Below are 16,612 nucleotides of genomic sequence, written 5' to 3'. Positions count from 1 at the left end.
GTAAAGATTTAGCACCTGCCACATGGGAGAGAGGAAGAGTTAATTGGCCAAAGGTGGCAAAACATCATGACAACTAACAACCTCAGAGGGCTGGTAGTTTTGACCCATTATATTCCTTTACTTGGATGAGAAGCATCCCAGTGTTGACAGTGGAAACAAGAATTGGACTACTGTTAGCTTTCTGTGTAGGGACTTCATGAACAATATTGAATGGGGGAAACCAAGTTCAAATAACTAATTTGAGACTTTGCTGGCAAATACCAATGCCTTCATACCGATGAATGGGTTACTGAACAATAAAATGGGAGAAGGGATGCTATGTGCACCTGAGGGCTACATTTTTCCCTGTGAGCAGTCCAGGGTCACCCAAATATGGTGTGGTCAGTGTTATACTTGGAAAGCTGATGAACAGTGGAATACTGTATACTGGGCATGCTGGGGTGTCCCTAGATATTACCCTTGGAGATGAGTCATACCCATGGGCCAGCAGCCTGGAGTCATACACTAGGCTTACTAGACACCTGCCAGAAGGTGTAAGTGACCCTGGGCTTATGTTCTTTTTGAGATTTTTGGTACCACACATAGGAATCAGTGCTCGGGAAAAATTGATAAGAAATCTGTCCCTCAGCATGGCAGATACTGCTTCCTCTATTGCCACTTCCTTGGCAGCTCAGCAGACATCCCTCAACTCCCTTGAGAATTTTTTTTGAAGAGTGTTTTATGCTGTTGCTCAGACTGCACTGGCATGATGATAGCTTGTTGTAATCTCAACCTCTTGGGCTCAAGTGATCCTCCCTCCTGAGCCTCCAAGTAGCTCTGACTACAGATGCACACCACCACTACATTTGGCCATTTTTCTTAATATTTTGGAGAGATGGGGGTCTCATTATTTTGCCCAGGCTGCCCTCAAGCAATCCCCCTATTTCAGCTTCCCAAAGCACTGGGATTGCAGGCATGAGCCACCACACCTGGCCAAGAGGATTCTATTAAACAAAGGAATTACTCTAGACTTCCATTTACCAAACTGAGACAAGTGTGTTTGATTGCCAATAGCTGCTGCTGTACCTAGAGAACACCTCTTGTATTACAGAAAAGTAGATTTGGGAGGAGGCCCACTTGCTATAGATATTGGGGATCCTTTAAGGACCCTTTTTTTGACCTCTTCAGCAACCTGTTACCTGGATCACTGGATCCAGGACTAGGCTGCTCCTCCAGGCAGACCTGATCAGCTATTTGTGGAGTAGTCCTCTGGGGCCTAGTAAAATGCATTCTGGCTATGGCTTAACAATGTTTCACTGACATTGCGTCTGTCACAGTGTTACCTCGATGTGATAAGACAAACCTCTGCCTCCAGATATTAAGAGGTTGATGGGCATATGAAATGGACTGGCTTTGCTAAGGGGGATAATCTGAATTAAGGGCACAGTCTGCAGGACAGTTCTCTAGGTGGCCTTGGACAAACTTAGTTCATTCTCCTTTCTCACTTGTGGTTCTCTAGGATAACTGTGGAATGTGCTGGGAAATGTAACATCCTGTGATAAAGACTGACCAGAATAGCCTCTTGTCTCTCCTAGAAATAGAATGTCCTTCACGTTTTTCTTTGTTTTGAGACACGTTTCACTCTTGTTGCCCAGGCTAGGGTGCAATGGCGCAATCTCAGCTCACTGAAACCTCTGCCTCCCAGGTTCAAGCGATTCTCCTGTCTCAGCCTCCTGAGTAACTGGGATTACATGCAGGTGCCATCACGCCTGGCTAATTCTGCATTATTAGTAGAGACGCGGGGCGGGGGCAGGGAGCGGTTTCTTCATGTTGGTCAGGCTGGTCTTGAACTCCTGACATCAGGTGAGCTGCCCACCTTGGCCTCCCAAAGTGCTGGGATTCAGGCGAGAGCCACTGCACCTGGCTGAATGTCCTTCATGTTTTAGCCCAGTGTGTAATGCCTCCCCATCTCCTCTCTTACTCCCCCAATTAGGCTGTTTTTACATTGCTATAAAGAAATACCTGAGACTGGGTAGTTTATATAGAAAAGAGGTTAAATTGGCTCATGGTTCTGCAGGCTGTACAGACGCATAGCATAGTACCAGCATCTGTTTTGCTTCTGGGGAGGCCTCAGGGAGCTTTTTCTATTGGCAGAAGGAGAAGGGAGAGCAGACATATCATACGGTGAGAAATGGAGCAAGAGACAGTATGTGTTGGGGGGGTGCCACACACTTCTACAGAACCAGATCGCCCTAGAATTCACACTATTGCAAGGACACCAAGCCATAAGAAATCCACCTACACGACTCAAACACCTCCCGGCAGGCCCCACCTCCAGCAATGGGGACCACAATTCAACATGAGATTTGGCAGGGACATATATTCAAACTGTATCAATCCACTCCTGGACCCCTACATCTCATGTCCTTCTCACATTGCAAAACATAATCATGTCTTCCCAATCATCTCCCAAAGTTTTAACATGTTTCAGCATTAAACTCAAAAGTCCAAAGTGTCATAGGAGACAAGGCCCTGAAAAAGAACTAAGAAATCTGAAGCAGCAAAATCCATGTAGAACTCATCTTGGTCAGTATTTTTCCTTGTACAGGAAGAAACCGAGGACACCCGGTGCACCGCCCAGCACAGGTTAAAACAGAGCAGAGATTCGAAACCAGACCTCAGCTTCCGGTCCCAGCCCACAGAGTCTTCAATTTCCTTCGTCGGAAGTGACATATAGCTCCTATTCTCCTTCGCGTCCATAGAGGTGACACAGGCTGGAGAGGCGGAAGAATGGGCGGGACGAGGGGCGGAAGCACCCCTCCTACCTGGACCCGGAAAAACTTGGCAACCCCGGGTCGGGCTATCCGGAAACTGGCTCGAAGAAGACGGGTAGACGGGGATTGGCCATCGCTTCCGGAAGTTATGAGTTTCGTTTCAGAGCGGGAGATCTTCCGAGACTCACTGGGGACCGGATGGTGAGTTTTCCTTGTGCACTAACGGGCCGGCTCGGGAGGGGGAGGGTCCCGGCAGCTTTAATCGTGTCCTTGGGACAATGATTGCGGTTTCTTCAGCCAGTGTTTATTAAGCGCCAACGAGGCCAGCCTCCGGGAATGGAGCACGGGAATGATAGAGTCAGTCTGTCCCCTCAAGAAATATCGTTCAGTGAGGAGGCATACAGTGGATAGGCGCACGATTCTTTAACGGTGTGATTGGGGCCAAAAGGGAGCTAATCCTCAGACTAAAAAGAGCCCTAGTCCCGGGGTTCTGGGCTGTAGCAAATGGGCTCCAAATGGAGTTGAAGGGAGGGAGGAGTGCGTCAGGCGGAGCTGAAATGAGAGAGGGAACTACCTGTCCGATAGGGCAGAATCGGGGAGAAAACTTGGTGACTTAGAGAAGTCCATTGCGGCGGTAGCAGAAGAGGAGGCAGGGACCAGATGTTACGGTATGGATCACCGTGACACAAAGTAGGCGCTTTATCATAAGAGCAGCAGAACGACTAGCTCTGATGTCCATTTTGAAAGGATCACTATAACTGCGGGGGAAGACTGGATTATAGGAGGGCAGGAATTGTGAGAAACAATGAGGAGGAAACAGGAGGCTACCACTGCAGATGAGCGGTGGTGACCTAGCCTACATATGGGAGAGAAGTGGACGAATCAAAAGTATATTCAGGAGGTGAAAATTCAGGACTTTACGGATTAGATACAGGATTTGAGTGACAGGTTGGCTACCCAACGATGATTCCAAGTTTCTGGCCTGAGTGAGTGAATTACACTAAACAAGAACAAACCATTTTGAGGTTTTCTAAGGGTTCTTCCCCACTCAGTGTTAAAACCACATTTTTTTTTCCTTTCCGATTATGTGTTCTCATGGTTTGTATGCTCACTGTAGAAAATTCAGAATATACATAACAAAATACTTTCTTTTGTACAAAGGACAGTAAAAATCACCTTGGAATATCACTACCTAAGATGGTCATATATTAGTGTGTTTCCTTCATGTGTTTTTAAAAAATGTGTGCATCTTTTTATATAATTGGGATCCTACTATTTATCTCTTTCTGTATCCATTTTTTTCCCCTTAGCATGACTGAAGATTGAACTGCGTGCCAGGATATTGTTCACAAATTTTTTTTCTTGTTTTTAACAGAAAAAGTCATATGTAATTCTTAGTAAGAGATAACATTAACCTGTTTGTGTGTTTTCTTTTTAATAATTGTTTAAAAGCTTTTTTAAAAACCCACAATTTGGCCACAGTTTGTTTTCCAATCAGATGTTTTTACTTAATGTCATTTATTGCCGTTTTTACACACCATCAAGACCACGTTTTAATGGCTGTTAAATCACAATGAATCCCTTCAATTAGCTAGATAAATTGTTTTCAACTTTTTACTGTTAAAATAATGAGAGCAACATCTTATTATATAATTCTTGGATTCATAATGAATTCCATCAGAAAGAGTTTTAGAAATATAATTTGCCAGGTAAAAGGATAAATGACTCTATCAAATTGCCCCCACCAAAATATCTCATTAGGAATTTGCCTGAAGTTGTTTTAAATAAATTTTTGTAATACATAGTTTTTCCATTCAAAGATATGATCATGTCTTTCTAGTTATTCAAGTTATCTTTTATGTCTTTATATATAATAACCTTTCCTTGTTAAGCTTATGTCCAAGAAAGGAGCAATATTGATTATTTAATAATTGTACCCTCTCTGCTTAATTTCCATCTGTGGAATGAATATCTTTGGGTCAAGTGTGATACTTTATTCTTTAAAATTATTTTCTTCCTTAATACTTATGACTAGGCCTTGCTAAAATATAAATAAAATGATGAGATCAGGAAATTAAAAAGACCAAGATAGAGTAGTGCTTCATTAATACCTAAATAACCTTTTGTTGAAAAAATTCCTGACATTCTGCTCCAACTTGTCTGCTGGGGAAGCAGCTCTTCAAGCATGCATCTGAGCCTGCCTTAGCTGAATAAACAGCAACCAGCTAGGCCCCTTGGCTTTCCCCCAGGAATGGCAGTGAAACTAGAAACAGCTCAGCAGGGTTAGAAAGACAGCATTTCATGAGGATGCCAGATGGGCTTTAGCGATGGACTTTTCTAGTTTGACACTTTAAATCATGTTACTGTCAAAGTTATTGAATAGTTGTTAAGAAATGAGTTCTAATGTTAACTCTTAAACAAAAAGAAATCTCTTGGTCTTTTCATTTTGTGTGCAGCAGAATCCTGCTTATCTGTGAAATGCAGTTAACACATCAGCTGGACCTATTTCCTGAATGCAGGGTGACTCTTCTGTTATTTAAAGATGTCAAAAATCCAGGAGATTTGAGAAGAAAGGCCATGGAAGGGACCATCGATGGATCACTGATAAATCCTACAGTGGTAAATGTAAATTATAAGGATGAATGAGCCAGCTGGGCACGGTGCCTCATGCCTGTAATCCCCACATTTTGGGAGGCTGAGGCGGGTGGATCTTCTGAGGTCAGGAGTTCAAGACCAGCCTGGCCGACATGGTGAAACCCCGTCTTAACTAAAAATACAAAAAAATTAGTTGGGTGTGGTAGTGGTAGCCTGTAATCTCAGCTACTTTGGGAATCTGAGGCAGGAGAATCACTTAAACCCAGGAGGTGGAGGTTCTAGTGAGCTGAGATAGCACCATTGCACTCCAGCCTGGGCAACAAGAGTAAAATTCTGTCTCAAAGAAAAAAAAAGAATGAATGAGCTATACAGAGCATTTAAGTATACATTAATTTTTATGATGTTATAGTAGGGTAGTCTAAAATTCTGTCACCTTTAGGGAAAAAATTCTTATCTAAGTCAGATGCAGCCAACCTTCACTGTAACAGTGAATTGAGGCAGAAGTGCCAGGTCCTGCCCTAGGAAATAGGAAAGGTTGTGGTCTGGCTCTAACATGGGAAATGCCTGTATCTCCAGCTTCTCATCGGTAAAACGGGGGTTCTTAACAAGACAGTCTGCAGAGGAAGCATAGTGTAGCAGTTAAAAGCACACACAGAGGCCGAGGTGGGTGGATTGCTTGAGGCCAGGAGTTGAGACTAGCCTGGCCAACATAGTGAAACCCTGTCTCTCCTAAATATACAAAAATTAGGTGGGCATGGTGGTGTGTGCTGGTAGTCCCGTCCCAGCTACTTGGGAGGCCGAGGCACAAGAATTGCTTGAACCTGGGAGATGGAGGTTGCAGTGAGCCGAGATTTAGCTGCTGCACTCCAGCCTGGGTGACGGAGCAAGACTCTGTCTCAAAAAAATAAAAAACAACAGACACACAAAGTGGGATCATGTTACCAGGACTTAATCCCAGACCTACTACTTAGGACTTTGAACAAGACATAGCCAAGCTTTATATACTGTGCATTGCATTCCTAGCATTGTTCCAAGTGCTTTACATATACTAACTCGCTTAATCTTCACAACAGCCTTATGAAGTGAACTGTTTCATCTGTCTCTAACAAATAAAATGCTAAGGAACTTGCCTAAATTCCCTAGGTGATTGGTGACAGAGATGGTATTCAAACCCAGACATTCTTTGCCTCGATTTACTCATCAATTACATATTACCACTATTACTATTACTACTACTACTGATATCAATTTCATAGGGTAGTTTTGAGGATTAACAAAAATAATACGAGTAAAATGTTTAAAATATGATCTTGGCCATAATATTAGCCCTCAATTAATGTTACTTAAAATTTTTTACTATTTGCATAAGTTTCTTGCAGCTTTAAAATTCTGTGACTACCCAGGCCCTTGGGATAATAGTTTTGAAAATATAGACTGTAAGAATTGTGATGAGGTAAAACAGCTTGACACTGGAGTTACCATGAGTTGCCAAGTGTTTTCACACACTGCAGATTCTCCATGTGTAATTAATTCTTTTTGCTCTGTTTGGTAGATTGTCGATCCATTTCAGATACTTGTGGCAGCAAACAAAGCAGTTCACCTCTACAAACTGGGAAAAATGAAGACAAGAACTCTATCTACTGAAATTATTTACAACCTTTCCCCAAATAACAATGTAATGTGGACTTTCCTATTTCTGTTGACCTTGTCATAATAACATACATGTTCCCCAGTGTTGGGTTGGAGGCTAAATTCCTGCAAGCCAGTGGTTAGTAATAAACCAGAATAATAGTGAAGAGAGCTCTGGACAGAGAGTTGAGGTTTAACCCTGCCTCTTACTAAGTTTACATGTGAGTAAACAAAAATTTAGTTAAGTGAGGTTAATTTTATCTGTTGTTCTTACTATATAGGGTCAGGAAGACCCCTCAAGTATTTTTGCTTAAGAAGCTGACAGAAATCTAAATGATAAAACATTAGGCGTAGATATTTTGTGTGCTGGCATGCATATCTTTCCCTCTTCCTGTTAATTCCTTGAGTGTGGGATCCACCTCCTTTTCATATACCAGGAACTGGCTGGTACCTACAGCAGTCTTTAACATATCTTCACTCACACACCCAGTACATAGGAAGAGTTTATGGTTTGAAATACTTATATTCATGCGTTTTCAATGCAAGTTATGGAGCTAAAGACATCCCACATGTAGCACATGAAAAAAATCACTGAAATTTTGCTGATGAGGTTTGAGTATTATTGCGGCTATGAATAACTAAGTACTAATGTCATCTAGAGAAAAGTTAGGAAACCTGTGGCATAGGTTAAAATACAGATGATTGAAAAGTTGATAAAATGCAGTTATCTCAGCCTGGTAATAGAGTTGCCCGTTACCTGGAATAAGATTTACTAATTATCGTTTCCTTGAGATCACTGGACATAATTCAGGAAACTCCTGAATTCAGTAAACATCTGTTGAACTTTTCCCTGTTCCATTACAGTTCTAGGGGCAGAAGAAACAATTTTGTTCCTTAGGAGAGGCCCGATAAACAAGATAGAAGTTAAAATGCCCTAAGATAAATAATATAATGGGAAATGCAATTAAGCCATTCATTTTGGACGGAGGAGGGTGTAGTGGGGAGTGGCATCGGAACTGTGGAGCGGCATCGGAACTGTGGAGCTTGAAGCACATGTTCAGCAGCGAAGCCATGGGCAGAAGGGACATGTAAGCAGAGGACAAAGCTTGGCCAAAGCCAGAAGGGCATGAAATGTGACTGGATCACCAGGAAGGCCAGACTGGCCAGAAGGCAGAAGCACCTGGCTGGAGGGCCACTGGGTACCAGAGGGAGGTGGTGGTTTCATGCAGTGCCAAGAAGGCTGGGCCTGATTCCATTGGAACAAGGTGTACCTTTAAGTAGGTAGTGCTTTCAAGGAAGTACCAATGGATGTTGGAAAAGAATTATTGGAAGTGAAAACCTAGGCAGTGAGAACTGTTAGGACATGAAAAATAAGAGCCTGACCAAGGAAGAAGGCAGATGAGGAAATGTTTCAGACATAGGAAATAATGGTTAATTATCTTGGTTTTTTTGTTTGTTTTCATTTTTTTCTCTTAGATTTCAGAGGCTTTGAAAAAATTTGGTATCTCAGCAAAAGACACTTCTAATTGTTTACATTGAAGAGGAAGAAAAACAAATCAAGAGTACCTGATATCTCAAGTAGAAGGTCATCAGGTTTCTCTGGAAAGTCTTCCTGAAATAACAAATATTACAGAGTCAAAAAGATTTGCCAGTCCATGTTTTTATAAGGAGTGTGACAGATGAGCAGTAATGCTGATGATGTTTGCCTATTGATCAACAGGGCTCCTTTTTTTTTTTTTTGAACTTTTGAGAAAGTTAATTTTTTAAATTACTTAATAATTATAGATACGAAGAACTGGGAGGTGTGGGGTTATGTAAAATATAATTACAAACTCAGCTGACATAAGCATTCTCCACATTAAGAAAGTGAATCCTTTAAATATCAAACTTACATAGTATATTTAAAATGTAAAATAAGTTTAATATGAAGTTATATCTAGATATGTGCTTTCACAATGGATAGAAATTTGGTTTTATATTCTTGAGAGTTGCCTCCATAGCAGCAATTTAAAGGGAATGCAAGTAATAAATTGCCATCGATTTTGAATATTTTAATCACATTCATTGTTATACCATGAACCCAATGATTGAATGAGGAATGATTTCACTTACACATGTTTATATAATGGCAATTATTAGTGAATGACTATCAGCAAGTCATAATTTGTCTTTCATTTTTTAAAGATAACATAAACTCTCTTCACAAGAAGAAAGTATTGGGACATTATTGGATGGTATCATTTGTAGAATGTCAACAAAAGATGTTTTGTGAAATGTCAAAAATATTAACAGAAATTCTCAGCATTAAAGAAAACATTGATCTTCCTTGCCTGATTATAAAACTAATATATATGCATTATAGAAAAGTTTAAATCAAGAATAGTATAAAAAACACTTCTAGTCCTACCTCATATTATTTTAAAAGATAACGAGTTACTATTATTTGTTATTGTCTTCTAGAGTTCTGTTTCTACTCAAATATATTTTATTTTTATATAATTGGAATAAAAATTGTACACTTATGGAATGCCTACAGTATACTAGTTTCTTGCCTTAGTGATTTTTTTTTTTGTAGAGATGAGGTCTCACTATGTTGCCCAGACTGGTCTCAAACTCCTGGACTCCAGTGATGCTTCTGCTGCACCCCAGAAAGTGCTGGGATTACAGGCATGAGCCACCCAGCTGCTTACTGTTTTTGTTTTTTAAATTTTTGCCTTGGTGATTTTATATCCATCAGTTCACCTCCCTCTCCTTACTTACCATGGCTACTCCAGCTCACCCCTTGCAAGCCTCTGGATCCTGGTTCTAAGTGTTTTTCACTTGTAGGAACCCATTTAATTCTCACAGCAACCTCATGAGGTAGATACTGTTACTACCCCAGTTTTACACACAAGGCCCATGCAGCTCCTGTGCAGAGGCCTGGCGGATGCCTCCCACTGCGGGTGGTCACAGGGATGCCTTGGCAGAGCTCCCACCCTTCTTCCTGACAGAGGCCCAGGTGGAAGTGAGGGTGTTCCTCATGGAAAGAAGAAAAGTTGTGCCAGGGGAACTCAGGGTGTACATGGAGCCTGGGCAAGGGGGTAGCCAGGGCCACAGCAGGACTGCTCCCCAGGAACCCCCACCAACCCTACCTTTGCAGTGCCACTGCGAACCTGCCATTGTCCCTGGGCCTCTAGAAGGAAACAGCCTGTGTGGGAAGGGGAGTCAGAACACAACCCCAAGAAGTCAGACTCCAGCTGCTGAGGAAGGTCCTTGGCCCCAGCCGGGAGCCATGGCTTCCTGAGCACTCCCACCACATCCCTGACCCCATCAGGGGAGGACTCCATCTTCTTCCTCCATGTTCATATTCACCTTGACCAACACCTGGCCCCTGGCAGGATCCTCATCTCCCAGGCTCCCTTTTTCAGGGGTGCACTGAGCAAGCAGGGCCAGGCCTCTTGGGGTCCCCTGTAGTGGAAGGAGGCACAAGGTGGAATGGGGAAAGTGTAACTACTACACACACTCACCCAGGAGTGTCAGCAATGAAAGAGAATGAATTCCTTTTTCCAGTCAGTATGGAGTCCAGGAAGTCCTGGGTTTAAGTTCTACTACTGATGAACTGGGTGCCTGAGGAGTGTGGAAGGCCTAGGCGTAGGTTCTAAACTCCTCCCCAGCTGCCTAACCCCAAAGTCTGTCCTCTAGTGGTGCAAAAATAGAATTACAATCAATCTATCCCAGTAAGCCTCTGCAGAGGTAAAAGAAGAAAACACTTTCATCACCAAAGAGGCATTAACCCAGAGTGAGATGCACATCACAAGCAATGATCTGCCAAGGCGCTGCAAAGACAGAAATCTCATCGCTAAACTAGCCAGTGGGTCCAACCCATTGCACACTGCACACTCTCAAGAAAAGCCATGCTTAGTCAGGGGATTGCACAGCACCTTTGGTGACACTCATTTCATTGGAGATTCAACCCCAATTTACCTGACCACCTGTGTTTACTAATTACCTTGTTACAAAGGAAAATAAACTCTTAATGTCAGGAGGTAGATTTACCACTCAGAGCAGATGGTAGGCTCCCACCGAGGCTGGCAGATAGGGCCCTGGCTGCTCTGATGATGGCATTTCAAAGACTGGACTCCCAGGTCCTTCAGGAACACAGCCCTGGGTTGCAAAGCTGAGGAGAGGCTTATTTCACTGTCAAAAAGCTTTGCATGCCCCTCAAAGGAGCAGAGGAAGGATTTACAATGACAAGTTTTCCAAAGAAAACGGTCTAAGAAAAGGGAGAGAGGACACCGCTTCCCTTGTTCTTAACAGGGAGAATTAAGCCTCTTTGTTGTCTTTTTAATTTTTTTAATTGCCCTAACACTGTTTCTGAGAGCAGTGTTCCGGGACTCCTCAGTTGTGCCACCAGTTCTTCCAAGCCCAACACAGGGTCTTTGGAATGAAAATTTGTTTTTTTTCCATATGCTAAAAAAAAAAAAAAAAAAAAAAAAACTACCCAGCTTGCTTAGCATTTTTATAAATCTGCATATGCCCTTCAAGAAAACCTTAGCTCTGAGGAAGTGAGGTGAGCTGTGGTTAAGGCAGCTCCCCAGGCTGGGCTGCTGGTCTCTCCCTGCCCCTCACATAGGCTTCCCTGGTCACCCCTCACTGTCACAAAGCAAGACCTGACTATGAAAGCTTCCACATGCAGGCCAGACACACACATCTTTGGGTTTGCACTTCCGGCATTATCTGCAGCAAGTGCTCAGTTGCAGGCTGGCTTCCCGGGAAGCTCCAGGACCCATCCCTTTATTTAGGAATTGAAAATGAACTGGAACTGAGGACTTTTTAACTGGAAGACATTTCGGAAATGATCAAGTTTAATAGTTTCCAACCTTTTGGGATCGCAGACACCTTTGGAGATCTGATGTAGAGAGTGAGCCCACATATCTGCACACCACTGTGGGTTTAAGGAGCCCCTGAGGTGCCCACACAGCCCTTCACGGTTAGCTGAGGAGGCTGCAGCTGAGCCCTGTCTCCCGAGGCAGAGTTCTGGGTTTTTAGTGGGAAAAACAGCACCCACGTCACGGCAGGCAGCAGTAGCTCACTGGCTACGCCAAGTCTGATTAAGAAACTCTGGCAATTGTTTTGTTTTGTTTTTTGTTTTGAGACAGAGTCTCACTCTCTTTTCCAGGCTGGAGTGCAGTGGTGCTAACTTGGCTAACTGCAACCTCTGCCTCCTGGGTTTAAATGAGTCTCCTGCCTGTTTCCCCAAGTAGCTGGGACTACAGGTGCATGTCACCACACCCAGAGAATTTTTATATTTTTTGTAGAGACGAAGTTTCATTCCGTTGGCCAGGCTGATCTCAAACTCCTGACCTCAGGTGATCCACCTGCTGGGATTATAGGTGTGAGCAACCACACACAGCTCTGGTGAGCATTTTTGAAAGGCTGCATTTTAGAGGCTTTGTTTCAGGTTTTCCATGTGGCTGGTCAGTTCTATGTTCAAGGCTGGCTGCCAAGAGTGGACTGGAATTGCTGGGGCTACACATCAGCACTGCAGAGAGGCAGATGAACTGCAAAAATAGTCTCTTCCCAGGAGTACAAAGTCTCAGTGACAGGAGCCTCTGTCCCTGACCCCAAAGCATCCTGTCCTCCCCTCTTGCACCTGCACCTGGGGAAAGAATCTCAGCCGAATCCAGGTGGCCCACAGTTCCCTTATCCCATGAACCATGGAGTTCAGGGTTCAGGAAAATCCAGCCAAGCGCCCTGCACCATGCTGTGAGGCTGTCCTAAGGCCTGCAATCCTGAGACCCCAGCCAATGGAACAGACCCCCTCTTAGTCAAGGGGACCCTAGGGAAACCTGAAAAAATAAATTCCTGGCCATGATGGAAGAGAAGCCTTATGAGAGCCTGTACTTTGGAGTATGGGGCCCGAAACTGACCAGCAAGAATGCTAAAACAGGTATCATTAGATTATTCAGAACAGACTCTGTGACAATCAGGTACAGATTAGATTATGTACAACATGAGAGGCCATGCTAAGCAAAAATTAACATACACCTAGAAACCATGGAGTCTCTTTCAGTGGGTTTTAAATTGACCCAGAATACTGTAGCTGACTTACCTCCCTGAATCTGGGACAGCATCATGTGGCAGAGGCAGACTCTCTCTCTGAACTGAAGCATTCATTTGTACTGACTTTATGTCCTTAGACAAAGCTGAACTCTTTCAACCAATTGCCAATCAGAAAATCTTAAAATCCACCTGTGACCTATAACAACCTCCCCCACCCTACTTCAAGATATCCCACCTTGTTAGGCCGAATCAATGTGCACCTTCCATGGGTTGATTTATGATGTTACTCCAATTCCTGTCCCCTCAAATCTATAAAACGACTGTCCCGGGCAAACTTTTTCAAGACCCTTTGAGACTTCCCCAGGCCATGGCCATTAATTGGCTCAGAAGAAACCTCTTACAGATAATTTAAGAGTTAGGTGCTTTTGTTAACAAGCCCAGCCAGAGGACTTGGCACACCTTTTGCTCAACTTGGGAATTCCCAAACTGGCTACAGGCTCCACCTTCCCCTCCCAATCAGCACACTCTTCCTCTGTCCACCATCAGTTTCACCTGTGCTCACCTGGGTGGACCTCTTTCAGCTGCCGATCTGCACCTGTTTCCCACCCCTCCTGACTCAAGAGCGACCCCTCTGTGGGCAGTGCTCACTGCCACTCAGCTCTTGAGCCCCTGAGCTTCCTGAAATCTCCATCTCTATGGGGTGCTGGTATCCCTGGGCCAGGGCCTCTTTAGTATAACCTGGCTCCTGCTATGAAATGTACATCTAGTCCCCAGAAAGTGTGACTGAGTCCCCATGTAAACCTTCTCTGTCACCTGGACTGCGGGTGATAGCCCCCACCTGTCTGCTGGTGGTGAGCAATGAAGCACATAGCTTCAACTGGGCTGGCAAACACCCAAGTCCTATACAGTGCCAGTCTCATGAGAAAGCTGATGCCACGCACAGAATGGCAGAAAAACACCAGATCAAACCCACTTTCAGGCCACCCTGTCTGTCTTCCTAGAGTTTGTGGTTTCCTGCACCTCTATTACTTAAGGTAATTTTAGGTGCCTTTTTGATTCCTGCGATGTAAAACTCCTGTCAAGTTCACCCTCCTAACAGTTATTCTGGATGTGACATCTCCACCATTGTCCTGTTCCCGGAGCCCCATCAGGTGTGTCCTCTTGGGTGGCAGCCACACCTCTGACATCTGGTGCCTTCATGCCAAGCCCAGGCCTGGCACACTGCAGACCCTCAGCCTGCCAGGCTCTCCTACCCTGGGCTCATTCCCTGCGACCACATAGAGGAATGCACTTGGGAATGCACTCCCTGCTGTGTTACAGCCCAGCAATTTGACCCCAGGGTTTATGATTACCAAAAATTCAGGAGCCAACCAATGAGGGGGCAGCTAGCCTGCTTTCCAGGGGTGGTTGGGCCCTGGACACTATCTTCTTGATGCCAGTGAGCGGCTGAGAGCTGAGGATCCCTAGACACTCAAGTCTCTTGTGGTGACAGGTGAGGGGACATGGGTGGAAGGACAGGGTTCTCAGCCTGCACCTTCCTTGGGATCTGGAGGCTGGGCTGTTTTTTGTGCTTGGCCCTTATGCTCTTCTCAGCAACCTAAACATTTGTTATCAAGGGAGAAGGTGTCTTTCCTGAAACTCGTGTTTGGATACAGGTTTTCTGCAATGTATGGTCCTTGGAGAAAGAACAAAGGGGTTGGATATGTGGCCTGCCTGCAGTAGGTGCCCCCTCAATGCACCAAGAACCTGAGAGATCCAGGAAAGGGGAAAAGAGGGAGGAGGGGTGAGTAGTTCATCTATCAAGGCTTTATAGATGAAGAAACGGAGGCTCAGAGAGGGTAAGCAACATGCCCGAGGTCACCCAGCTAAAAAGGGATGGAACCAGATTCCAGTGCAGGTCTTTCTGACCCTACCTTCTCCCAGTGGCAGAGGCCTGCTTCCTCATGGGCAAAAGCAGAAAGACATGCCCTTTAGCAGGTCTCCCGTTCCTGGAAGGCTGGAAGCCATGCAGGCATTCACCTGGTTTCCTCTCTCTTCCTCAGGACTGCTGTAATGGTGTGCAGGGAGTCTAGCTCTCTCTTCTGAACTTTGAGATTTCAGACACAGAAGTCTGTCCACGGCTCCTTATCACATCCGCAAATACCGAGAGCGCGACCGCAAGTGTGTCGTGGGCTTCTTCTTCACGGGGGTGAATAAGCACACCTTGACCACCTTCCTCCAATTGCTGAAGCTGCCCCGAGCACTTGTGCTCTTACCCGGGGGGCCACTCACACAACTCCTGCTCTCTGGCTCCTGGCTCCTCATGGTGCTCAGCCTCAGCCTCAGCCTCCTCTGTGCCCTGTGGTTCTTTGCCAAATATCCCTGGAGGAAGTATGAAGACAGGACACTGCTCACAGACATGTCTGACATCACCAAATCCTACCTGAGTGAGCGTGGCTCCTGCTTCTTGGTGGCTGAGTCTGAAGAGAAAGTGTTGGGCATGGTGGGAGCTCTGCCCGTTGACGATCCCACCTTGAGGGAGATGCAGTTGCGGCTGCTTCACCTCTTTGTGGATATTGAGCACCGTCATAGGAGGAGAGCAAAAGCCCTGGTCAGGACTGTCCTCCCATTTGCCCGGGACCAGGGCTATAGTGAAGTTGTCCTTGGCATGAATACAGTGCAGTTCTCTGCCCTGGCCCTCTACCAGGGCATGGGCTTCCAGGAGATGGATCAGTCCTACCACACCATGAGCCGGAGGCTAGTGGCTGTTCCTAGAGTTCATTTCATCTACCACCTCCCTTCTGCTCAGGCAGGGGGCCTGTGATCTCTTTCTTTGTGTATTGGTTAGAATAGAGTCCACTCTGCTGTAGCAGTAAGCAATTCCCAACCTTCCAGTGCAATGACACAATAAAAGCTTATTGTCCATTCTCATCTGAGTCCCTCGTGTTTGATTGTGGGGTTGCTTCTGGGGCTCTGTTTCATTCAGTCTTTTTGGGTCTTTTGTGTGTTGATGAAGAGTCAAGCTCTGTAGAATATTTTCAGAGATTTATTCTGAGCCAAATATGAGTGACCAGGATGTAAGAGTTAAAGAAAGAGAAAAGAAACATACAACGTGGCTCAATGGTCAAAGACAGGTTTATTTTGGAAATAAACTTGAGAGGGGCTTTGGCCAACTGCAGTCAGGAGCACTTTCTCTTACAGACTAAGAGCATTGAAGGGTTTTAGGGTGAGAGAGTTTATCATGGGTTTGGAATGTTTCTGTGTGAAGTAGTTTATTGCCAGGTGGAATATCTCTGGTCAGAGGGGAGGTTACCTTGGGCTGACATCCCTCCGGCCAGAGGGGAGGTTATCTCAGGGCTGGCATGTCTCTGGTCAGGGAGGGGTTTATCTTAGAGTTGGAATGTTTCTGGTTGGAGATGTCATTTGTGGTACATGGGCATGCTGGCATTAACCATTAGGATGATGGCCTTTGGGTTGGAATTAGGCTGTTGATCAAGGGGAACTTTAAAATGGTGGTGCTTGTCCAAGATGGTGATGCTCCTGCTCTGTTAATCCAGACCCTATGTTTATAAAAAGGATGAGGGGTGGCATCTTCTTTCTGGCTACTTCTTGCT

At 44.7% G+C, this 16,612-nt stretch overlaps 1 protein-coding gene and 1 pseudogene across 2 annotated transcripts; both read left to right on the top strand.

The window, feature by feature from the left end:
- Positions 1 to 2,652: 2,652 nt before the first annotated feature.
- LOC108299590 lies at positions 2,653 to 9,306 on the top strand (annotated as a pseudogene). The gene is made up of 5 exons (XR_001823027.2): positions 2,653 to 2,954; positions 5,210 to 5,372; positions 6,901 to 7,023; positions 8,454 to 8,623; positions 9,165 to 9,306. The product of XR_001823027.2 is annotated as an EKC/KEOPS complex subunit TPRKB-like (transcript).
- A 5,446-nt stretch (positions 9,307 to 14,752) lies between these two features.
- On the top strand, positions 14,753 to 15,822 carry LOC108299588 (N-acetyltransferase 8-like). Its single transcript, XM_017521933.2, has 2 exons — positions 14,753 to 14,802; positions 15,120 to 15,822. The coding sequence occupies exons 1-2, from the start codon at positions 14,753 to 14,755 to the stop codon at positions 15,820 to 15,822; spliced, it is 753 nt and encodes a 250-aa protein (XP_017377422.2).
- Positions 15,823 to 16,612: the final 790 nt, after the last annotated feature.

Source organism: Cebus imitator, unplaced genomic scaffold (genome assembly GCF_001604975.1).
Source record: "Cebus imitator isolate Cc_AM_T3 unplaced genomic scaffold, Cebus_imitator-1.0 Scaffold23, whole genome shotgun sequence".
In the NCBI taxonomy this organism is placed as follows: domain Eukaryota; kingdom Metazoa; phylum Chordata; class Mammalia; order Primates; family Cebidae; genus Cebus; species Cebus imitator.
The sequence above is the reverse complement of the archived record's forward strand: the minus strand, read 5'-3'. Positions and strand labels throughout refer to the sequence as shown.